The sequence below is a fragment of the Lepisosteus platostomus genome, chromosome 6, assembly GCF_059453375.1.
Source record: "Lepisosteus platostomus isolate fLepPlt1 chromosome 6, fLepPlt1.hap1, whole genome shotgun sequence".
Lineage (NCBI taxonomy): Eukaryota > Metazoa > Chordata > Actinopteri > Semionotiformes > Lepisosteidae > Lepisosteus > Lepisosteus platostomus.
In genome coordinates, this window is record NC_142616.1 from 2873019 (window position 1) to 2896978 (window position 23960).

A 23960-nucleotide genomic window follows, 5' to 3' on the forward strand; every position below is an offset into this window, starting at 1 on the left:
AGTTAGCCCTTCTTCCATTTTGGTAAAAATTAAAAACAACAACAATAACACGTTAAAAAAAAGTTTTTTTCCCTGGTCTTGCTCGCACGGGCGAGAACAACCACAAGATGGCGCCGGAGCGCCAACCTCAAGGCGCGAGCCCCGTGCCGGGGAGGGGGCAGGAAATGACGCAACAAGGGCGGTGGGGGACGCCCGCCGCGGCTGGGATGACGTCAGCCCGCCCGAAAGGCGCCGGAGCTGAGCCTCAGCCCCTCTGCAGGCGAGGAGGCGGTGCTGACACCCCTGGGGTACAGAGTGGGGTACATACTGGAGGGGTCTCCTCTCTCTGCAGGCGAGGAGGCGGTGCTGACACCCCTGGGGTACAGAGTGGGGTACAAACAGGAGGGGTCTCCTCTCTCTGCAGGCGAGGAGGCGGTGCTGACACCCCTGGGGTACAGAGTGGGGTACATACTGGAGGGGTCTCCTCTCTCTGCAGGCGAGGAGGCGGTGCTGACACCCCTGGGGTACAGAGTGGGGTACAAACAGGAGGGGTCTCCTCTCTCTGCAGGCGAGGAGGCGGTGCTGACACCCCTGGGGTACAGAGTGGGGTACATACTGGAGGGGTCTCCTCTCTCTGCAGGCGAGGAGGCGGTGCTGACACCCCTGGGGTACAGAGTGGGGTACAAACAGGAGGGGTCTCCTCTCTCTGCAGGCGAGGGGGCGGTGCTGACACCCCTGGGGTACAGAGTGGGGTACATACTGGAGGGGTCTCCTCTCTCTGCAGGCGAGGAGGCGGTGCTGACACCCCTGGGGTACAGAGTGGGGTACAAACAGGAGGGGTCTCCTCTCTCTGCAGGCGAGGAGGCGGTGCTGACACCCCTGGGGTACAGAGTGGGGTACAAACAGGAGGGGTCTCCTCTCTCTGCAGGCGAGGAGGCGGTGCTGACACCCCTGGGGTACAGAGTGGGGTACATACTGGAGGGGTCTCCTCTCTCTGCAGGCGAGGAGGCGGTGCTGACACCCCTGGGGTACAGAGTGGGGTACAAACAGGAGGGGTCTCCTCTCTCTGCAGGCGAGGGGGCGGTGCTGACACCCCTGGGGTACAGAGTGGGGTACATACTGGAGGGGTCTCCTCTCTCTGCAGGCGAGGAGGCGGTGCTGACACCCCTGGGGTACAGAGTGGGGTACAAACAGGAGGGGTCTCCTCTCTCTGCAGGCGAGGAGGCGGTGCTGACACCCCTGGGGTACAGAGTGGGGTACATACTGGAGGGGTCTCCTCTCTCTGCAGGCGAGGAGGCGGTGCTGACACCCCTGGGGTACAGAGTGGGGTACAAACAGGAGGGGTCTCCTCTCTCTGCAGGCGAGGAGGCGGTGCTGACACCCCTGGGGTACAGAGTGGGGTACATACTGGAGGGGTCTCCTCTCTCTGCAGGCGAGGAGGCGGTGCTGACACCCCTGGGGTACAGAGTGGGGTACAAACAGGAGGGGTCTCCTCTCTCTGCAGGCGAGGGGGCGGTGCTGACACCCCTGGGGTACAGAGTGGGGTACATACTGGAGGGGTCTCCTCTCTCTGCAGGCGAGGAGGCGGTGCTGACACCCCTGGGGTACAGAGTGGGGTACAAACAGGAGGGGTCTCCTCTCTCTGCAGGCGAGGAGGCGGTGCTGACACCCCTGGGGTACAGAGTGGGGTACAAACTGGAGGGGTCTCCTCTCTCTGCAGGCGAGGAGGCGGTGCTGACACCCCTGGGGTACAGAGTGGGGTACAAACTGGAGGGATCTCCTCTCTCTGCAGGCGAGGAGGCGGTGCTGACACCCCTGGGGTACAGAGTGGGGTACAAACTGGAGGGAGGGGGTCTGTCAAGGGAGAGGCTGGACAGATGGACACACACTCCCCTGCGGGCCAGCAGGCACAAAGCCCTTTGCTGGTGCTGGCGCAGAAAGAACGAGCCTGGCAGGTGATCAACTGCTCGTTCCACACTCCCACCACTCTATGTGCAAGGACAGGCTCAGTGACACAGCCTGGACACACACACTGGACACAGGCAGTCCTGGCTGTCCAGAGAGGACAGGCTCAGTGACACAGCCTGGACACACACACTGGACACAGGCAGACCTGTCTGTCCAGAGAGGACAGGCTCAGAGACACAGCCTGGACACACACACTGGACACAGGCAGACCTGGCTGTCCAGAGAGGACAGGCTCAGAGACCACAGCCTGGACACACACACTGGACACAGGCAGACCTGGCTGTCCACAGAGGACAGGCTCAGTGACACAGCCTGGACACACACACTGGACACAGGCAGTCCTGGCTGTCCAGAGAGGACAGGCTCAGTGACACAGCCTGGACACACACACTGGACACAGGCAGACCTGTCTGTCCAGAGAGGACAGGCTCAGAGACACAGCCTGGACACACACACTGGACACAGGCAGACCTGTCTGTCCAGAGAGGACAGGCTCAGAGACACAGCCTGGAAATACACACTGGACACAGGCAGACCTGGCTGTCCAGAGAGGAAATAATAATCAACAACATCAACATCATCACTTTATTAACCCTTCACAATTTCTTGCATTAGGAATGATCTTTTCACAGACCCCAGCTTGCTCTCCATGAGACACACAGACAGGGAGAGAGCCTGGGGTCAGAGCGCAGGGTCAGCCATTGTACAGCGCCCCTGGAGCAGTTGGGGTGAAGGGCCTTGCTCAGGAGCCCAACAGAGTAGGATTCCTCTGCCAGCTACAGGATTTGAACCGGCAACCTTCCAGCCACAGGCACAGATCCTGAGCCACAGAGCCATCGCTCCGCCCTAATAATAATAATAATAATAATAATAATAATAATAATAATAGTTGAATTTATAATAATCTAGAAATATAATATTTTGAGAATATACCCAAGTGGCTGGTATGATGTATGACTGGTTCTCAGGTGAGTAGGCAGTCAGGCACGCTGAGGTGAACAGATATTTGTGAACAATGACAGTACAGACGGTCAGCACACACAAGAGACAGCTCAGTCCGAGCTTGAGGCGTCTCGTCTGGGGGGGTGGGTTTCCAGCACACTCCCAACATGATGACGCACAACCACCGACAGGAAGTCAGCGCTGCACTGTCACTGAGAGGTCAGAGGCGTCGTGTGGAAGAGATACTGCAGAGGGGTCTGTGAGTGTCACACCTGGGTCAGAGGGGTCTCGCAGACGGGAGAAGTCTGAACTCGCAGTGCAGGGGGTGAGAGACACGATCCATAACATGGTAATATGGCCAGCACCTACATCACCCCACAGCTCCCAGCTCCCAGCTCCCAGCCCACTGGAGCCCAGCAGGGGGAGCCTGGCCAGTACCTGGAGGGGAGACTCCTGGGAGAGGGGTGACTGGGGCCAGCAGGGGGCGCTCTCTCCCAGCTCCCAGCCCACTGGAGCCCAGCAGGGGGAGTCTGGCCAGTACCTGGAGGGGAGACTCCTGGGAGAGGGGTGAATGGGGCCAGCAGGGGGCGCTCTCTCCCAGCTCCCAGCCCACTGGAGCCCAGCAGGGGGAGTCTGGCCAGTACCTGGAGGGGAGACTCCTGGGAGAGGGGTGAGTGGGGCCAGCAGGGGGCGCTCTCTCCCAGCTCCCAGCCCACTGGAGCCCAGCAGGGGGAGCCTGGCCAGTACCTGGAGGGGAGACTCCTGGGAGAGGGGTGAGTGGGGCCAGCAGGGGGCGCTCTCTCCCTGCGCTCTGTGTGGTCCTGATGCCCCAGTCCAGTGATGGTGAGCTATAAAAGAGTAGGGCTGGACACTGACGGGGACACTGGACTGTAAGAAGGCTCCGTCCTTCAGATGAGACGTGAAACCGGGGTCCTGACTCTCTGTGGTCATGAACAATCCCGGGGTGTCTCTATAAAAGAGTCGGGGTGTTGACCTGTCCTGGCCTCCTAGTAACCCCTAATGACCTCTGACCTGTCCTCCTCGCTCTGAGAGCTGCTGTGTGTGAGCGCACTGGTGGGGCTCCACACTGCTGCTGCTGGAGGGGATCCCCACCACCAGCGGGGCGTCCAGAAAGGCGCTATATAAGTATAAGGATATTATTAATAACCCCTGATGACCCCTGACCTGTCCTCATTGCTCTGAGAGCTGGTGTGTGGGGAGAGGACTGGAGCATCATCCAGGTGGGGGTACACACTGGTGGGGGTGGAGGGGATCCCCATGACCAGTAAAGAGTGGGGTGTCCAGAATAATCCTATATAAGTGTAAGCAGTTCTTCTTATAAGAGACTTTCCTGTCTTTGCCACCCTGCTTGGAGAGAATATTTAAGGCGGTTTGATTTGCCCCAATTACTTTGCTACTTAAACTTGACTAATTTTCCCAGCCCATCACAATCAATCAATCAATTAATCAATCAACGAACGGGACTGCTGTTTCCAAACCAGCGGGCGAGACAGTATGTTAAGACACTTTCGACAAAAGAGCTGGAGAAAACTGTCAGGGTGAGTCTCTCTGCCTCGATGGTTGTGCTGATCACAGAGAACTGAGGGTCCCGACGTCCTGACGTCCCGACCACCCAGAAAAACAGCAGAGCACTACCAGGTATCAGCCTCCTAAATAACACCTACGAGGGCCAAGAGAGAAGCTGCGCCTTCTACACCAGCCGGAATCCGTGTCCTTCTCTCTGTGGACCCAGAGGACACAGGGTGAGCAGGGTCTCCCAGTCTACAAGTACACCCGCCACCCGTTTCCACAAGAGGGATTCTCCACGCAAGACATCAGAGTTGTCTTACAGCAGGAGAGCAGTGTAACAGGAGCCAGTCTGTCTCTCTGCCACTCTGTCTCTGTTCCTCTGTCTGTCTCTCTGCCTGTGTCCCTGTGTCTGCCTGTCTCTCAGTAATAATAAAACAGTGTGATCTCCTGTCCCAGCCTGAGGAACAGACAGTGAGCCCGTCTCTCAATAATAATAATACAGTGTGTGATCTCCTGTCCCAGCCTGAGGGACAGACAGTGAGCCTGTCTCTCAATAATAATAATACAGTGTGTGATCTCCTGTCCCAGCCTGAGGAACAGACAGTGAGCCTGTCTCTCAATAATAATAATACAGTGTGTGATCTCCTGTACCAGCCTGAGGAACAGACAGTGAGCCCGTCTCTCAATAATAATAATACAGTGTGTGATCTCCTGTCCCAGCCTGAGGAACAGTGAGCCTGTCTCTCCATAATAATAATACAGTGTGTGATCTCCTGTCCCAGCCTGAGGAACAGACAGTGAGCCCGTCTCTCAATAATAATAATACAGTGTGTGATCTCCTGTACCAGCCTGAGGAACAGACAGTGAGCCCGTCTCTCAATAATAATAATACAGTGTGTGATCTCCTGTCCCAGCCTGAGGAACAGACAGTGAGCCCGTCTCTCAATAATAATAATACAGTGTGTGATCTCCTGTCCCAGACTGAGGAACAGACAGTGAGCCTGTCTCTCAATAATAATAATAATACAGTGTGTGATCTCCTGTCCCAGCCTGAGGAACAGACAGTGAGCCTGTCTCTCAATAATAATAATACAGTGTGTGATCTCCTGTCCCAGCCTGAGGAACAGACAGTGAGCCCGTCTCTCAATAATAATAATACAGTGCGTGATCTCCTGTCCCAGCCTGAGGAACAGACAGTGAGCCTGTCTCTCAATAATAATAATACAGTGTGTGATCTCCTGTCCCAGCCTGAGGAACAGACAGTGAGCCCGTCTCTCAATAATAATAATACAGTGTGTGATCTCCTGTCCCAGCCTGAGGAACAGACAGTGAGCCCGTCTCTCAATAATAATAATACAGTGTGTGATCTCCTGTCCCAGCCTGAGGAACAGACAGTGAGCCTGTCTCTCAATAATAATAATACAGTGTGTGATCTCCTGTCCCAGCCTGAGGAACAGACAGTGAGCCTGTCTCTCAATAATAATAATACAGTGCGTGATCTCCTGTCCCAGCCTGAGTAACAGACAGTGAGCCTATCTCTCAATAATAATAATACAGTGCGTGATCTCCTGTCCCAGCCTGAGTAACAGACAGTGAGCCTATCTCTCAATAATAATAATACAGTGTGTGATCTCCTGTCCCAGCCTGAGGAACAGACAGTGAGCCTGTCTCTCAATAATAATAATACAGTGTGTGATCTCCTGTCCCAGCCTGAGGAACAGACAGTGAGCCCGTCTCTCAATAATAATAATACAGTGTGTGATCTCCTGTCCCAGCCTGAGGAACAGTGAGTCTGTCTCCCAGTAATGCTCAATTTGTTAACAGTATATGTCAATATTTTATAATATGTCTTTGTTGTAAATGTCTGTAATATGTCTGTAGATTTTATTTTACTTATATTTTTTGTTTTGTTTAATGTAAATATCATTACTTTCATTTGCTTTGGCAACACTGATTGTACCCATCGGTCATGCTAATAAAGCACCTTGAATTGAATTGAATTGAATTGAGAGAGAGAGAGGAGAGAGAGAGGGGGGAGAGGAGGAGAGAGAGGGGAGAGAGAGAGGAGGAGAAAGGAGAGAGGGGAGAGAGGAGAGAGAGGAGAGAGGATAGAGAGGGGATAGAGAGGAGAGAGAGGGGAGAGAGGAGGAGAGGGGGGAGAGGAGGAGAAAGGAGAAAGAGGGGAGAGAGGGGATGGGGAGGAGAGAGGAGAGAGAGAGGAGGAGAAAGGAGAGAAGGGAGAGAGGAGAGAGAGGAGAGAGGATAGAGAGGGGATAGAGAGGAGAGAGAGGGGAGAGAGGAGGAGAGGGGGGAGAGGAGGAGAAAGGAGAAAGAGGGGAGAGAGGGGATGGGGAGGAGAGAGGAGAGAGAGAGGAGGAGAAAGGAGAGAGGGGAGAGAGGAGAGAGAGGAGAGAGGATAGAGAGGGGATAAAGAGGAGAGAGAGGGGAGAGAGGAGGAGAGGGGGGAGAGGAGGTGAAAGGAGAAAGAGGGGAGAGAGGGGATGGGGAGGAGAGAGGAGAGAGAGAGAGAGGGGAGAGAGGAGAGAGAGAGAGGGGAGAGGGGAGAGAGGGGAGAGAGAGCAGGAGAGAGGACTGAGAGAGAGGAGCGGGAGAAAGGAGCAGACTCAGGGGAGAGGGACAGCCGGGGGGCCCTGCGGGTGTTTTGGGAATTTTCCAGAAGCCCGCGCAGGAAACCACTCTGGCCGCAAGCGAGACCCAGTTTCCTGCGCAGCGCCGTTGCCGGGAGCGATGGCGGTTTCGCAATGAGCTCCCAGAAGCGCTGGGAAATTCGGTGATTTTGCCAGCGCGGTGATTTCAAACTGGAGCTTGACATCAGTGCAGGAGGCAGCACGTGCAGGGCATCGCCCACAGAGATCGCCAGTCCGACTGACAGCAGAGCCCACCCAGGGCTGCTAGACCAGGGGCCACAGTCCCAGTACAGGAGACCAGTCCTGTCACAATAGGAGCTACAGTTCCAGTACAGTACAACAGTCCTGTTACAATAGGAGCTACAGTCCCAGTACAGGAGAACAGTCCTGTTACAATAGGGGCTACAGTCCCAGTACAGTAGACCAGTCCTGTTACAATAGGAACTACAGTCCCAGTACAGTAGACCAGTCTGTTACAATAGGAGCTACAGTCCCAGTCCAGTACAACAGTCTGTTACAATAGGAGCTACAGTCCCAGTACAGTAGACCAGTCTGTTACAATAGGAGCTACAGTCCCAGTACAGTAGACCAGTCTGTTACAATAGGAGCTACAGTCCCAGTCCAGTACAACAGTCTGTTACAATAGGAGCTACAGTCCCAGTACAGTAGACCAGTACTGTTACAATAGGAGCTACAGTCCCAGTCCAGTACAACAGTCTGTTACAATAGGAGCTACAGTCCCAGTACAGTAGACCAGTCTGTTACAATAGGAGCTACAGTCCCAGTACAGTAGACCAGTCCTGTTACAATAGGAGCTACAGTCCCAGTACAGTAGACCAGTCTGTTACAATAGGAGCTACAGTCCCAGTACAGTACAACAGTCTGTTACAATAGGAGCTACAGTCCCAGTACTGTAGACCAGTCCTGTTACAATAGGAGCTACAGTCCCAGTACAGTAGACCAGTCTGTTACAATAGGAGCTACAGTCCAAGTACAGTAGACCAGTCCTGTTACAATAGGAGCTACAGTCCCAGTACAGTACAACAGTCTGTTACAATAGGAGCTACAGTCCCAGTACAGTACAACAGTCTGTTACAATATGAGCTACAGGAAACCATTTGTATATGTCAGTCGCACAGAAACATGGATGTCTGGACTGTCTTATAACATTACTTTTAAATTAGCACAAAGTGTCTGAAGATACATTATCTTAAATTATTTTATTTCTCAAAACATTAAATATTTCTCAAATTAATAAATAGAATATTAACATTATTCATAAATAGAGCATCTTATAAATAAATTCACAGTATCATAAAAGGTGATGAAGTTAAACTCATTAACACTGAAGTGGTGTCTTCTTTGTTCATAAGAGAAATCTGATCTCCAGCTCATGCCTTCTGTTCATGTCTCAGTTACATATTAGGGTCATAGTTATTGATCTGAATTGTCTTTTTGTGTTTCTCAAGTGTTATATTATCTGTATTGATCTCTCGGTGTGAGGAGTGTCTCTGGGGTCTGTATTAGGGTCTGTATTCAACTCTCTGTGTGAGGAGTGTCTCTGGGGTCTGTATTAGGGTCTGTGTTCATCTCTCTATGTGAGGAGTGTCTCTGGGGTCTGTATTAGGGTCTGGATTGATCTCTCTGTGTGAGGAGTGTCTCTGGGGTCTGTATTAGGGTCTGTGTTCATCTCTCTGTGTGAGGAGTGTCTCTGGGGTCTGTATTAGGGTCTGTGTTCATCTCTCTGTGTGAGGAGTGTCTCTGGGGTCTGTATTAGGGTCTGTGTTCATCTCTCTGTGTGAGGAGTGTCTCTGGGGTCTGTATTAGGGTCTGTGTTCATCTCTCTGTGTGAGGAGTGTCTCTGTTGTCTGTATCAGGGTCTGTATTCATCTCTCTGTGTGAGGAGTGTCTCTGGGGTCTGTATTAGGGTCTGGATTGATCTCTCTGTGTGAGGAGTGTCTCTGGGGTCTGTATTAGGGTCTGTGTTCATCTCTCTGTGTGAGGAGTGTCTCTGGGGTCTGTATTAGGGTCTGTGTTCATCTCTCTGTGTGAGGAGTGTCTCTGGGGTCTGTATTAGGGTCTGTGTTCATCTCTCTGTGTGAGGAGTGTCTCTGGGGTCTGTATTAGGGTCTGTGTTCATCTCTCTGTGTGAGGAGTGTCTCTGGGGTCTGTATTAGGGTCTGTGTTCATCTCTCTGTGTGAGGAGTGTCTCTGGGGTCTGTATTAGGGTCTGTGTTCATCTCCCTGTGTGAGGAGTGTCTCTGGGGTCTGTATTAGGGTCTGTATTCATCTCTCTGTGTGAGGAGTGTCTCTGGGGTCTGTATTAGGGTCTGTATTCATCTCCCTGTGTGAGGAGTGTCTCTGGGGTCTGTATTAGGGTCTGTGTTCATCTCCCTGTGTGAGGAGTGTCTCTGGGGTCTGTATTAGGGTCTGTGTTCATCTCTCTGTGTGAGGAGTGTCTCTGGGGTCTGTATTAGGGTCTGTATTCATCTCCCTGTGTGAGGAGTGTCTCTGGGGTCTGTATTAGGGTCTGTGTTCATCTCTCTGTGTGAGGAGTGTCTCTGGGGTCTGTATTAGGGTCTGTGTTCATCTCCCTGTGTGAGGAGTGTCTCTGGGGTCTGTATTAGGGTCTGTATTCATCTCTCTGTGTGAGGAGTGTCTCTGGGGTCTGTATTAGGGTCTGTATTCATCTCCCTGTGTGAGGAGTGTCTCTGGGGTCTGTATTAGGGTCTGTGTTCATCTCTCTGTGTGAGGAGTGTCTCTGGGGTCTGTATTAGGGTCTGTGTTCATCTCTCTGTGTGAGGAGTGTCTCTGGGGTCTGTATTAGGGTCTGTGTTCATCTCTCTGTGTGAGGAGTGTCTCTGGGGTCTGTATTAGGGTCTGTGTTCATCTCCCTGTGTGAGGAGTGTCTCTGGGGTTTGTATTAGGGTCTGTATTCATCTCTCTGTGTGAGGAGTGTCTCTGGGGTCTGTATTAGGGTCTGTATTCATCTCCCTGTGTGAGGAGTGTCTCTGGGGTCTGTATTAGGGTCTGTGTTCATCTCTCTGTGTGAGGAGTGTCTCTGGGGTCTGTATTAGGGTCTGTGTTCATCTCTCTTTGTGAGGAGTGTCTCTGGGGTCTGTGTTCATCTCTCTGTGTGAGGAGTGTCTCTGGGGTCTGTATTAGGGTCTGTGTTCATCTCTCTTTGTGAGGAGTGTCTCTGGGGTCTGTGTTCATCTCTCTGTGTGAGGAGTGTCTCTGGGGTCTGTATTAGGGTCTGTGTTCATCTCTCTGTGTGAGGAGTGTCTCTGGGGTCTGTATTAGGGTCTGTATTCATCTCCCTGTGTGAGGAGTGTCTCTGGGGTCTGTATTAGGGTCTGTGTTCATCTCTCTGTGTGAGGAGTGTCTCTGGGGTCTGTATTAGGGTCTGTATTGATCTCTCTGTGTGAGGAGTGTCTCTGGGGTCTGTATTAGGGCCTGTGTTCATCTCTCTGTGTGAGGAGTGTCTCTGGGGTCTGTATTAGTGTCTGTATTGATCTCTCTGTGTGAGGAGTGTCTCTGGGGTCTGTATTAGGGTCTGTGTTCATCTCTCTGTGTGAGGGGTGTCTCTGGGGTCTGTATTAGGGTCTGTGTTCATCTCTCTGTGTGAGGAGTGTCTCTGGGGTCTGTATTAGGGTCTGTGTTCATCTCTCTGTGTGAGGAGTGTCTCTGGGGTCTGTATTAGGGTCTGTAGACCTGCAGATTGAGAGCTGTACTGACGGAGTGTCGTGCCGATCCTGTGAGCTCATTGGTCAGGGCGCGCGCCTGTGAATCAGCCTGTGCCTGCTCTTCCTGTCCAGCTGAGCGAAGGTCAGCTCCCTCGCTGTCCTCTGCAGAGTGGACTCCAGCCCCCTCAGCAGCAGGAGGGCCTGGGAGTGAGCGTGCCAGTCGCCCCCCGGTGGCCAAGTGACGTCAGTGCTGGAGACGGAGGGAGGGGCCGAGCTCACCCTGAACTGTCATAGAAACACAAACTGACACCATGACCAGCAGCACAATGCCACCGCAGACACAGAAAGAGCACCGCACTCTTGTGTACTGGTGTGTGGTCTGTACAGGTCTGTAGAGTGTGTATCTTGTGTTGTGTTCTGGTGAGTGGTGCGTGGTGCGTGTTCTGTACAGGTCTGTAGAGTGTGTATCTTGTGTTGTGTACTGGTGAGTGGTGCGTGTTCTGTAGATGTGTGTAAGGTGTGTATCACGAGTTGTGAGTTGTGTACACATGTAGAGTGTGTCATGTTTAGTTGTTCAGACTGTGTTGCGGCAAAATGTGTGGAGTGTGTATTGTGTGTTGTGTACAGGTGATTGGAGTGAGTGTTGTGTGTTGTGTATAGGTGATTGGAGTGTGTGTTGTTTACAGGTGATTGGAGTGTGTGTTGTGTACTGAGTGTGTATTGTGTGCAAGTGTGTGTTGTGTGCTGTGCATAGGATTGTGTTGTGTACAGGTGTGTGTTATGTGCAGGTGTGAGTTGTGTACAGGTGTGTGTTATGTGCAGGTGTGAGTTGTGTACAGGAGTGTGCCATGTGCAGGTGTGTGTTGTGTGCAGGTGTGTATGTGCAGGTGTGTGTTATGTGCTAGTGTATGTTGTCTGATGGTGGGAGTTCTCTACAGGTGTGTGTTGTGTGCAGGTGTGTATTCTGTGTTGTGTACAGGAGTGTGCCATGTGCAGGTGTGAGTTGTGTGCAGGTGTGTATGTGCAGGTGTGTGTTATGTGCTAGTGTATGTTGTCTGATGGTGGGAGTTCTCTACAGGTGTGTGTTGTGTGCAGGTGTGTATTCTGTGTTGTGTACAGGAGTGTGCCATGTGCAGGTGTGAGTTGTGTGCAGGTGTGTATGTGCAGGTGTGTGTTATGTGCTAGTGTATGTTGTCTGATGGTGGGAGTTCTCTACAGGTGTGTGTTTTGTACAGGTGTGTATTCTGTGTTGTGTACAGGAGTGTGCCATGTGCAGGTGTGTGTTGTGTGCAGGTGTAAAGAATGCATACATAGATATGAGATGTGCTGTTATTCACCCTGATAGAGAGCAGATGCAGCAGGTCTCTGATGTCCAGAATGAGGCTGTACAGTTTGTCAGAGAGACTGGGGTCGACCCTCGACAGTAAGTCCGCCATTTTCTGAGACTGCAGGTACCGCTGATAGAACTGCAAGGTCTTCACAACCAAACGGATCCTCTGCTTACACTGAGAGAAACAGAAAGAGACATTAACACCAAACCTAAAAATACAATTAACACAATGAGAGATGACTACAGACCCTAATACAGACCCCAGAGACACTCCTCACACAGAGAGATGAACACAGACCCTAATACAGACCCCAGAGACACTCCTCACATAGAGAGATCAATACAGACCCTAATACAGACCCCAGAGACACTCCTCACACAGAGAGATGAACACAGACCCTAATACAGACCCCAGAGACACTCCTCACACAGAGAGATGAACACAGACCCTAATACAGACCCCAGAGACACTCCTCACACAGAGAGATGAACACAGACCCTAATACAGACCCCAGAGACACTCCTCACACAGAGAGATGAACACAGACCCTAATACAGACCCTAGAGACACTCCTCACACAGAGAGATGAACACAGACCCTAATACAGACCCCAGAGACACTCCTCACACAGAGAGATGAACACAGACCCTAATACAGACCCCAGAGACACTCCTCACACAGAGAGATGAACACAGACCCTAATACAGACCCCAGAGACACTCCTCACACAGGGAGATGAACACAGACCCTAATACAGACCCCAGAGACACTCCTCACACAGAGAGATGAACACAGACCCTAATACAGACCCCAGAGACACTCCTCACACAGAGAGATGAACACAGACCCTAATACAGACCCCAGAGACACTCCTCACACAGGGAGATGAACACAGACCCTAATACAGACCCCAGAGACACTCCTCACACAGAGAGATGAACACAGACCCTAATACAGACCCCAGAGACACTCCTCACACAGAGAGATGAACACAGACCCTAATACAGACCCCAGAGACACTCCTCACACAGGGAGATGAACACAGACCCTAATACAGACCCCAGAGACACTCCTCACACAGAGAGATGAATACAGATCCTAATTTAGATCCTAGTGAAACTCTTAACTCAAAAAGATTAATTGCAATACTAATAAAGGAATACACCTACTGTATTCAGAATTGACATGTGAAGATAAATGCTCACAGAAGACACCCTTTCATGGTATTATACAGTAGCAGTGGCAGTACCCTTGCTTTCATCCACTGGTGGAGTGGAGTGTGAATCACAGGGAGGTGTGATGTTGCTTGTAGAAAATTCTGCTTTGATACGCCACCCAAACTCTCTTCCTAAAAGAGTGAGAAGAATTAATACAGACACACTGACTGGACACTCCAGTACATTAACACTGCACTGAGAGAGAGAGGGGTTAATACAGACACACTGACTGGACACTCTAGTACATTAACACTGCACTGAGAGAGAGGGGGGTTAATACACACACACTGACTGGACACTCCAGTACATTAACACTGCACTGAGAGAGAGAGAGGGGTTAATACAGACACACTGACTGGACACTCCAGTACATTAACACTGCACTGAGAGAGAGAGAGGGGGGTTAATACAGACACACTGACTGGACACTCCAGTACATTAACACTGCACTGAGAGAGAGGGGTTAATACACACACTGACTGGACACTCCAGTACATTAACACTGCACTGAGAGAGAGGGGTTAATATAGACACACTGACTGGACACTCCAGTACATTAACACTGCACTGAGAGAGAGAGAGAGAGAGGGGTTAATACACACACTGTCTGGACACTCCAGTACACTAACACTGCACTGAGAGAGAGAGGGGTTAATACACACACACTGACTGGACACTCCAGTACATTAACACTGCACTGAGAGAGAGGGGTTAATACACACACTGACTGGACACTCCAGTACATTAACACTGCACTGAGAGAGAGGGGTTAATACAGACACACTGACTGGACACTCAAGTGTAAGGTCCGCACACTCAGCATGTTAAGCTGCAGGAGAGAGGAGCCTGTAGACTCTGTGTCTCTCAGGTCTCTCACTGTCTCACAGGGCTGAGACTGAGGAAGATCTTCCTTCACAGCTGCTGACAGGCAGGCCCTGCCCTCTTTAGGCTTGGACCTACTGCACATCATGTAAACTGTAATATCACTCCTGCAGTATCACTCCTGCAGTATCACTCCAGCAGTATCACACACTCCTGCAGTATCTCTCACTCCAGCAGTATCACACACTCCTGCAGGTATCACACTCTCCTGCAGTATCACTCACTCCTGCAGTATCACTCCAGCAGTATCACTCACTCCTGCAGTATCACACTCTCCTGCAGTATCACACACTCCTGCAGTATCACTCCTGCAGTATCACACACTCCTGCAGTATCACACTCTCCTGCAGTATCACTCCTGCAGTATCACTCCAGCAGTATCACTCCTGCAGTATCACTCACTCCTGCAGTATCACTCCTGCAGTATCACACACTCCTGCAGTATCACACACTCCTGCAGTATCACTCCAGCAGTATCACACACTCCTGCAGTATCACTCACTCCTGCAGGATCACTCCAGCAGTATCACACTCTCCTGCAGTATCACTCCAGCAGTATCACACTCTCCTGCAGTATCACACTCTCCTGCAGTATCTCTCACTCCAGCAGTATCACACACTCCTGCAGTATCACACACTCCTGCAGTATCACTCACTCCTGCAGTATCACACACTCCTGCAGTATCAATCCTGCAGTATCACACACTCCTGCAGTATCACACTCTCCTGCAGTATCACACACTCCAGCAGTATCACACTCTCCTGCAGGATCACACTCTCCAGCAGTATCACACTCTCCTGCAGGATCACACACTCCAGCAGTATCACACACTCCAGCGGTATCACACACTCCTGCAGTATCACACTCTCCAGCAGTATCACTCCAGCAGTATCACACACTCCTGCAGTATCACTCCTGCAGTATCACACACTCCTGCAGTATCTCTCACTCCAGCAGTATCACACTCTCCTGCAGTATCACACTCTCCAGCAGTATCACTCCTGCAGTATCACACACTCCTGCAGTATCACTCACTCCAGCAGTATCACACACTCCTGCAGTATCACACTCTCCAGCAGTATCACTCCAGCAGTATCACTCACTCCTGCAGTATCACTCCTGCAGTATCACTCACTCCTGCAGTATCACTCCTGCAGTATCACTCACTCCTGCAGTATCACACACTCCTGCAGTATCAATCCTGCAGTATCACACACTCCTGCAGTATCACTCACTCCTGCAGTATCACACTCTCCTGCAGTATCACTCCTGCAGTATCACACTCTCCTGCAGTATCACACACTCCAGCAGTATCACTCACTCCTGCAGTATCACTCCTGCAGTATCACACACTCCTGCAGTATCACTCCTGCAGTATCACTCCTGCAGTATCACACACTCCTGCAGTATCACACTCTCCTGCAGTATCACACACTCCAGCAGTATCACACTCTCCTGCAGGATCACACTCTCCAGCAGTATCACACTCTCCTGCAGGATCACACACTCCAGCAGTATCACACACTCCAGCGGTATCACACACTCCTGCAGTATCACACTCTCCAGCAGTATCACTCCAGCAGTATCACACACTCCTGCAGTATCACTCCTGCAGTATCACACACTCCTGCAGTATCTCTCACTCCAGCAGTATCACACTCTCCTGCAGTATCACACTCTCCAGCAGTATCACTCCAGCAGTATCACTCACTCCTGCAGTATCACTCCTGCAGTATCACTCACTCCTGCAGTATCACTCCTGCAGTATCACACTCTCCTCCAGTATCACACTCTCCTCCAGTATCACACACTCCTGCAGTATCACACACTCCTGCAGTATCACTCACTCCTGCAGTATCACTCCAGCAGTATCACACTCTCCTGCAGTATCTCTCACTCCTGCAGTATCACTCCTGCAGTATCACTCACTCCTGCAGTTTTACACACTCCTGCAGTATCACTCCAGCAGTATCACACACTCCTGCAGTATCACTCACTCCTGCAGTATCACACTCTCCTGCAGTATCACACTCTCCAGCAGTATCACACTCTCCTGCAGTATCACACTCTCCTGCAGTATCACTCCTGCAGTATCTCTCACTCCTGCAGTATCACACTCTCCTGCAGTATCACTCCTGCAGTATCTCTCACTCCTGCAGTATCTCTCACTCCTGCAGTATCACACTCTCCTGCAGTATCACACACTCCTGCAGTATCACACTCTCCTGCAGTATCACTCCTGCAGTATCACTCCAGCAGTATCACTCACTCCTGCAGTATCACTCACTCCTGCAGTATCACACACTCCTGCAGTATCACACACTCCTGCAGTATCACTCCTGCAGTATCACTCACTCCTGCAGTATCTCTCACTCCTGCAGTATCACTCACTCCAGCAGTATCACTCCTGCAGTATCACTCCTGCAGTATCTCTCACTCCTGCAGTATCACTCACTCCTGCAGTATCACACACTCCTGCAGTATCACACACTCCTGCAGTATCACACACTCCTGCAGTATCTCTCACTCCTGCAGTATCACTCCTCAGTGTGACTCACGTATGTGTGCCGGGTGTCCAGGCTGAGTCTCAGGGTGTGTCTGGTCAGGCTCAGGCAGTGCGCCACACTCTCTCTGCGTCTCTCCCTGTCCGCCCGGCTCCTCCGCGCCAAGCCCCCCCCTCTGGCCTCCCTGCCCCCCGGCTCGGGCGCAGCAGTAGGGTCCCCCTGCCCTCTCACTCCTGGGGCGCTCAGCGCTGGGCTGGACTGGTTCTTGGGGTGCCAGCTGGCGCTGGTCAGTGGTGATGTGGACCCCAGGAGTAGGCAGGAAAAGAGCATGTGGAGTCCTGGAGAGAGAGAGTCAGTGTGTGAGTCAGTCAGTGTGTGAGTCAGTGTGTCAGTCAGTCAGTGTGTCAGTCAGTCAGTGTGTGAGTCAGTGTGTCAGTCAGTCAGTGTGTGAGTCAGTGTGTCAGTCAGTCAGTGTGTCAGTCAGTCAGTGTGTGAGTCAGTGTGTCAGTCAGTCAGTGTGTCAGTCAGTCAGTGTGTGAGTCAGTGTGTCAGTCAGTCAGTGTGTGAGTCAGTGTGTCAGTCAGTCAGTGTGTCAGTCAGTCAGTGTGTGAGTCAGTGTGTCAGTCAGTCAGTGTGTCAGTCAGTCAGTGTGTGAGTCAGTGTGTCAGTCAGTCAGTGTGTGAGTCAGTGTGTCAGTCAGTCAGTGTGTCAGTCAGTCAGTGTGTGAGTCAGTGTGTCAGTCAGTCAGTGTGTCAGTCAGTCAGTGTGTGAGTCAGTGTGTCAGTCAGACACTCTGTCAGTCAGTGTGTGAGTCAGTGTGTCAGTCAGTCAGTGTGTCAGTCAGTCAGTGTGTGAGTCAGTGTGTCAGTCAGACACTCTGTCAGTCAGTGTGTGAGTCAGTGTGTCAGTCAGACACTCTGTCAGTCAGTGTGAGTCAGTGTGTCTGTCCGTCAGTGTGTGAGTCAGTCAGTCTGTGAGTCAGTCACTCAGTCAGTCAGTGTGTGAGTCAGTGTGTCAGTCAGTCACTCAGTCAGTCAGTGTGTGAGTCAGTGTGTCAGTCAGTCACTCAGTCAGTCAGTGTGTGAGTCAGTGTGTCAGTCAGTCACTCAGTCAGTCAGTGTGTGAGTCAGTGTGTCTGTCCGTCAGTGTTTCAATCACTCTGTCAGTCAGTCAGTGTGTCAGTCACAATGTCTGTCAGTCAGTGTGTCAGTGTGTCAGTCAGTCAGTCACTGTGACAATCTGTCACCTTGTCAGTCAGTGTGTCAGTGAGTCAGTGTGACAGTTAGACACTGTGTCAGTCAGTGTGTCAGTCAGTCACTGTGACAATCTGTCACCCTGTCAGTCAGTGTATCAGTGAGTCGGTGTGTCATTCAGATGGTGTGTCAACCAGGCAGAGTGTCAATCAGTCAGTCTGTCGGTGTGTCAGTCAGTCAGTGTGTTATGCAGTCACAGTGTCAGGCAGTATATCGATAACTCAATATCGAAGTAGAGACCAATTAATCAATTTAGCAATTAACCAATGAAATTTCATGTATCAGACAATTTTAGATAAATATAGAGCAGAGAAACAAAGTAACTCGTTAATAAATGCAAGAAAAACAATGAGAAGAATATTAATTACCAGGGACGCTCCATCTTGAGATCTTCATCACCAGTCGTCTGCTGCTCTCCTGAGAGTGTGCTGCTCCCAGCCTTCCACTGTCTCTCTGTCCGTCTCTGCACAAGGCCTGTGTGTCCCTCAGTCTGTCTCTCTGTCCGTCTCTGCACAAGGCCTGTGTGTCCCTCAGTCTGTCTCTCTGTCCGTCTCTGCACAAGGCCTGTGTGTCCCTCAGTCTGTCTCTCTGTCTCTGCACAAGGCCTGTGTGTCCCTCAGTCTGTCTCTCTGTCCGTCTCTGCACAAGGCCTGTGTGTCCCTCAGTCTGTCTCTCTGTCCGTCTCTGCACAAGGCCTGTGTGTCCCTCAGTCTGTCTCTCTGTCCGTCTCTGCACAAGGCCTGTGTGTCCCTCAGTCTGTCTCTCTGTCCGTCTCTGCACAAGGCCTGTGTGTCCCTCAGTCTGTCTCTCTGTCCGTCTCTGCACAAGGCCTGTGTGTCCCTCAGTCTGTCTCTCTGTCCGTCTCTGCACAAGGCCTGTGTGTCCCTCTGTCTGTCTCTCTGTGTCTCTCTCTGCCCCTCAGGCTGTGAGCATCTTCTGTCTGTGAGTGTCTGTCTCTGTCTCTCTCTGTGTCTCTCTCTCTCTTCCCCTCAGGCTGTGAGCATCTTCTGTCTGTCTCTCTGTCTGTCTGTGTCTCTGTGTCTCTCTCTGCTGTCAGGCTGCCAGGATCGCTGGTCTCTGTGTCTCTCTGTGTGTCTCTGTCTGTCTGTGTCTCTGTGTCTCTCTCTGCTGTCAGGCTGCCAGGATCGCTGGTCTCTGTGTCTCTCTCTGCCCCTCAGGCTGTGAGCATCTTCTGTCTGTCTCTCTGTCTGTCTGTGGCGGGTTTATATACATTCGTGGGGAGGCAGGGGAACCTGTGGGACTCTGAGCGTCTGTGTGCGAGAATCACAGCTGGACTTTTGCAGGGGGATATCACAGTTTCACTTTCACTCTGACAGGCAGAGGAACACAGACAGACACAGAGGGACACAGAGGGGAGAGGGAGAGACAGGCAGAGGAACACAGACAGACACAGAGGGGAGAGGGAGAGACAGGCAGAGGAACACAGACAGACACAGAGGGACACAGAGGGGAGAGGGAGAGACAGGCAGAGGAACACAGACAGACAGAGGGGAGAGGGAGAGAGGCAGAGGAACACAGACAGACACAGAGGGACACAGAGGGGAGAGGGAGAGACAGGCAGAGGAACACAGACAGACACAGTGGGACACAGAGGGGAGAGGGAGAGACAGGCAGAGGAACACAGACAGACACAGAGGGACACAGAGGGGAGAGGGACTTCAAGTCAGCTGGAAACAGACACAGGGAGACAGGGAGAGACAGGCAGAGGAACACAGACAGACAGACAGAGGAACACAGACAGACAGACAGACAGACAGACAGACAGAGAGACAGAGAGACAGACACAGGTAGACAGGGAGAGACAGGCAGAGGAACACAGACAGACAGACAGAGGAACACAGACAGACAGACAGACAGACAGACAGACAGAGACAGAGAGACAGACACAGGTAGACAGGGAGAGACAGACAGAGGAACACAGACAGACAGACAGACAGACAGAGACAGAGAGACAGACACAGGTAGACAGGGAGAGACAGACAGAGGAACACAGACAGACAGACAGACAGACAGAGACAGACAGAGACAGACAGACAGACACAGGTAGACAGGGAGAGACAGACAGAGGAACACAGACAGACAGACAGGCAGACAGACAGACAGACAGACAGAGGAGCAGGCAGAGAGACAGAGGAACAGGCAGAGACAGACGGTCAGTTCTGCAGAAGATGACTGGAAAGATGGAGAGGGAGAGCCGAGTAGAGACCAGGATTTCTCAATCGCGAGTACTTCCCACTCTGAGAGTCCGGGGAGGAGTCCCTGTGACAGCACTCCACAGCGCCCCCTGCAGGCCAAACTCTCACACTGCTGCAGAAGTGAGCTCAGGAGACCCTCCTGTCCAGGGTGACAGGGAATTATATAGCGCCTTATATAGCGCCTTTCTGGACGCCCCGCTGGTGGTGGGGATCCCCTCCAGCAGCAGCAGTGTGGAGCCCCACCAGTGCGCTCACACACAGCAGCTCTCAGGGCGAGGAGGACAGGTCAGAGGTCATTAGGAGACCAGGGAGTGAGTGGGCCAGGACACTGGGGGTAACAGCGTGTATTCAGCTGGTCAGTGTGTCCGTGTCCAGTCCTGTTTCAGGAGGGCTGGTCAGCGTGTCCGTGTCCAGTCCTGTTTCAGGAGGGCTGGTCAGTGTGTCCGTGTCCAGTCCTGTTTCAGGAGGGCTGGTCAGCGTGTCCGTGTCCAGTCCTGTTTCAGGAGGGCTGGTCAGTGTGTCTGTAGCAGGGCTGTCCAGTCCTGGTCCTGGAGAGGTCAGTGTGTCTGTGTCCAGTCCTGGTCCTGGAGGGGACAGTGTGTCTCTGTAGCAGGGCTGTCCAGTCCTGTCCTGGAGGGGTCAGTGTGTCTCAGTCCAGTTCTGGTCCTGGAGGGGTCAGTGTGTGTCTGTGTCCAGTCCTGTCCTGGAGGGGTCAGTGTGTGTCTGTGTCCAGTCCTGTCCTGGAGGGGTCAGTGTGTCTCAGTCCAGTCCTGGTCCTGGAGGGGTCAGTGTGTGTCTGTGTCCAGTCCTGGTCCTGGAGGGGTCAGTGTGTGTCTGTGTCCAGTCCTGTCCTGGAGGGGTCAGTGTGTGTCTGTGTCCAGTCCTGTCCTGGAGGGGTCAGTGTGTGTCTGTGTCCAGTCCTGGTCCTGGAGGGGTCAGTGTGTGTCTGTGTCCAGTCCTGTCCTGGAGGGGTCAGTGTGTCTCAGTCCAGTCCTGGTCCTGGAGGGCTCAGTGTGTGTCTGTGTCCAGTCCTGGTCCTGGAGGGGTCAGTGTGTCTCAGTCCAGTCCTGGTCCTGGAGGGGTCAGTGTGTCTCAGTCCAGTCCTGGTCCTGGAGGGCTCAGTGTGTGTCTGTGTCCAGTCCTGCTCCTGGAGGGCTCAGTGTGTGTCTGTGTCCAGTCCTGTCCTGGAGGGGTCAGTGTGTGTCTGTGTCCAGTCCTGTCCTGGAGGGGACAGTGTGTCTCAGTCCAGTCCTGGTCCTGGAGGGGTCAGTGTGTCTGTGTCCAGTCCTGTCCTGGAGGGGTCAGTGTGTGTCTGTGTCCAGTCCTGTCCTGGAGGGGTCAGTGTGTCTCAGTCCAGTCCTGGTCCTGGAGGGGTCAGTGTGTGTCTGTGTCCAGTCCTGTCCTGGAGGGGTCAGTGTGTCTCAGTCCAGTCCTGGTCCTGGAGGGGTCAGTGTGTGTCTGTGTCCAGTCCTGTCCTGGAGGGGACAGTGTGTCTCAGTCCAGTCCTGGTCCTGGAGGGGTCAGTGTGTGTCTGTGTCCAGTCCTGCTCCTGGAGGGGTCAGTGTGTGTCTGTGTCCAGTCCTGTCCTGGAGGGGTCAGTGTGTGTCTGTGTCCAGTCCTGTCCTGGAGGGGTCAGTGTGTATCTGTGTCCAGTCCTGTCCCGGAGGGGTCAGTGTGTGTCTGTGTCCAGTCCTGTCCTGGAGGGGTCAGTGTGTCTCAGTCCAGTCCTGGTCCTGGAGGGGTCAGTGTGTCTCAGTCCAGTCCTGGTCCTGGAGGGGTCAGTGTGTGTCTGTGTCCAGTCCTGTCCTGGAGGGGTCAGTGTGTGTCTGTGTCCAGTCCTGCTCCTGGAGGGGTCAGTGTGTGTCTGTGTCCAGTCCTGTCCTGGAGGGGTCAGTGTGTATCTGTGTCCAGTCCTGTCCTGGAGGGGTCAGTGTGTCTGTGTCCAGTCCTGTCCTGGAGGGGTCAGTGGGTCTCAGTCCAGTCCTGGTCCTGGAGGGGTCAGTGTGTCTGTGTCCAGTCCTGTCCTGGAGGGGTCAGTGTGTCTGTGTCCAGTCCTGTCCTGGAGGGGTCAGTGTGTCTGTGTCCAGTCCTGGTCCTGGAGGGGTCAGTGTGTGTCTGTGTCCAGTCCTGTCCTGGAGGGGTCAGTGTGTGTCTGTGTCCAGTCCTGGTCCTGGAGGGGTCAGTGTGTGTCTGTGTCCAGTCCTGTCCTGGAGGGGTCAGTGTGTCTCAGTCCAGTCCTGGTCCTGGAGGGGTCAGTGTGTGTCTGTGTCCAGTCCTGTCCTGGAGGGGTCAGTGTGTCTCAGTCCAGTCCTGGTCCTGGAGGGGTCAGTGTGTGTCTGTGTCCAGTCCTGTCCTGGAGGGGTCAGTGTGTCTCAGTCCAGTCCTGGTCCTGGAGGGCTCAGTGTGTGTCTGTGTCCAGTCCTGCTCCTGGAGGGGTCAGTGTGTCTCAGTCCAGTCCTGGTCCTGGAGGGGTCAGTGTGTCTCAGTCCAGTCCTGGTCCTGGAGGGCTCAGTGTGTGTCTGTGTCCAGTCCTGCTCCTGGAGGGCTCAGTGTGTGTCTGTGTCCAGTCCTGTCCTGGAGGGGTCAGTGTGTGTCTGTGTCCAGTCCTGTCCTGGAGGGGACAGTGTGTCTCAGTCCAGTCCTGGTCCTGGAGGGGTCAGTGTGTCTGTGTCCAGTCCTGTCCTGGAGGGGTCAGTGTGTGTCTGTGTCCAGTCCTGTCCTGGAGGGGTCAGTGTGTCTCAGTCCAGTCCTGGTCCTGGAGGGGTCAGTGTGTGTCTGTGTCCAGTCCTGTCCTGGAGGGGTCAGTGTGTCTCAGTCCAGTCCTGGTCCTGGAGGGGTCAGTGTGTGTCTGTGTCCAGTCCTGTCCTGGAGGGGACAGTGTGTCTCAGTCCAGTCCTGGTCCTGGAGGGGTCAGTGTGTGTCTGTGTCCAGTCCTGTCCTGGAGGGGTCAGTGTGTCTCAGTCCAGTCCTGGTCCTGGAGGGGTCAGTGTGTCTCAGTCCAGTCCTGGTCCTGGAGGGGTCAGTGTGTGTCTGTGTCCAGTCCTGTCCTGGAGGGGTCAGTGTGTGTCTGTGTCCAGTCCTGTCCTGGAGGGGTCAGTGTGTGTCTGTGTCCAGTCCTGCTCCTGGAGGGGTCAGTGTGTGTCTGTGTCCAGTCCTGTCCTGGAGGGGTCAGTGTGTATCTGTGTCCAGTCCTGTCCTGGAGGGGTCAGTGTGTCTGTGTCCAGTCCTGTCCTGGAGGGGTCAGTGGGTCTCAGTCCAGTCCTGGTCCTGGAGGGGTCAGTGTGTCTGTGTCCAGTCCTGTCCTGGAGGGGTCAGTGTGTCTGTGTCCAGTCCTGTCCTGGAGGGGTCAGTGTGTCTCAGTCCTTTGAGTGCCCAGCACACACACACACACACACACACACACAGGGCTCTGAGACTCGCTCATTTTCCCCCCCACCCGCTGTGTCTCTGGGCAGGGGCAGCACTGGCCTGGAGTTGGACGGACGTGAGTTCTCTGTTCACAGCTGGCGTTCCGGATGACGGCTGATTTGTGTGCAATATACCCTGCGGCTCTGTTACACCGCACAGAGCAGCGTCCCGTGATTCGGACATGCCGGTCTGTGTTGTGTCGTCTGCACGGCGAGCAGGTCTGGGAACTCCACTGCTCGCTGCCTGCGCTGCTGTAGTCCAGTGACCGATCGTCTCCAGGCAATCAGACTGCGAGCAGCCCCCCTGCAGAGCCTTCAGCAGACCGCCTGGACACACGGTTCTCACTGCGTCCAGCACAACCGCCCGACTCGTATATAGTGCACACACAGCAGCGC

The 23960-nt window shown here is 53.1% G+C and overlaps 1 protein-coding gene across 1 annotated transcript; it reads right to left on the reverse strand.

The window, feature by feature from the left end:
• Positions 1 to 10327: 10327 nt before the first annotated feature.
• LOC148659610 (uncharacterized) lies at positions 10328 to 21000 on the reverse strand. The gene is made up of 5 exons (XM_088633829.1): positions 18310 to 21000; positions 16743 to 17026; positions 13254 to 13432; positions 12091 to 12258; positions 10328 to 11038 (listed from the first exon to the last, which is right to left on the reverse strand). The coding sequence occupies exons 3-5, from the start codon at positions 13269 to 13271 to the stop codon at positions 10838 to 10840; spliced, it is 387 nt and encodes a 128-aa protein (XP_088489955.1). The 5' UTR covers positions 13272 to 13432; positions 16743 to 17026; positions 18310 to 21000; the 3' UTR covers positions 10328 to 10837.
• Between the last annotated feature and the right edge of the window lie 2960 nt (positions 21001 to 23960).

Excerpts from the sequence above, each read along its gene's own strand:
- LOC148659610 (XM_088633829.1), bottom strand. Across the intron at positions 11,039-12,090 it reads TGCATCTGCTCTCTATCAGG|TTCAGGGTGAGCTCGGCCCC; the intron begins GTGAATAACAGC and ends TTTCTATGACAG.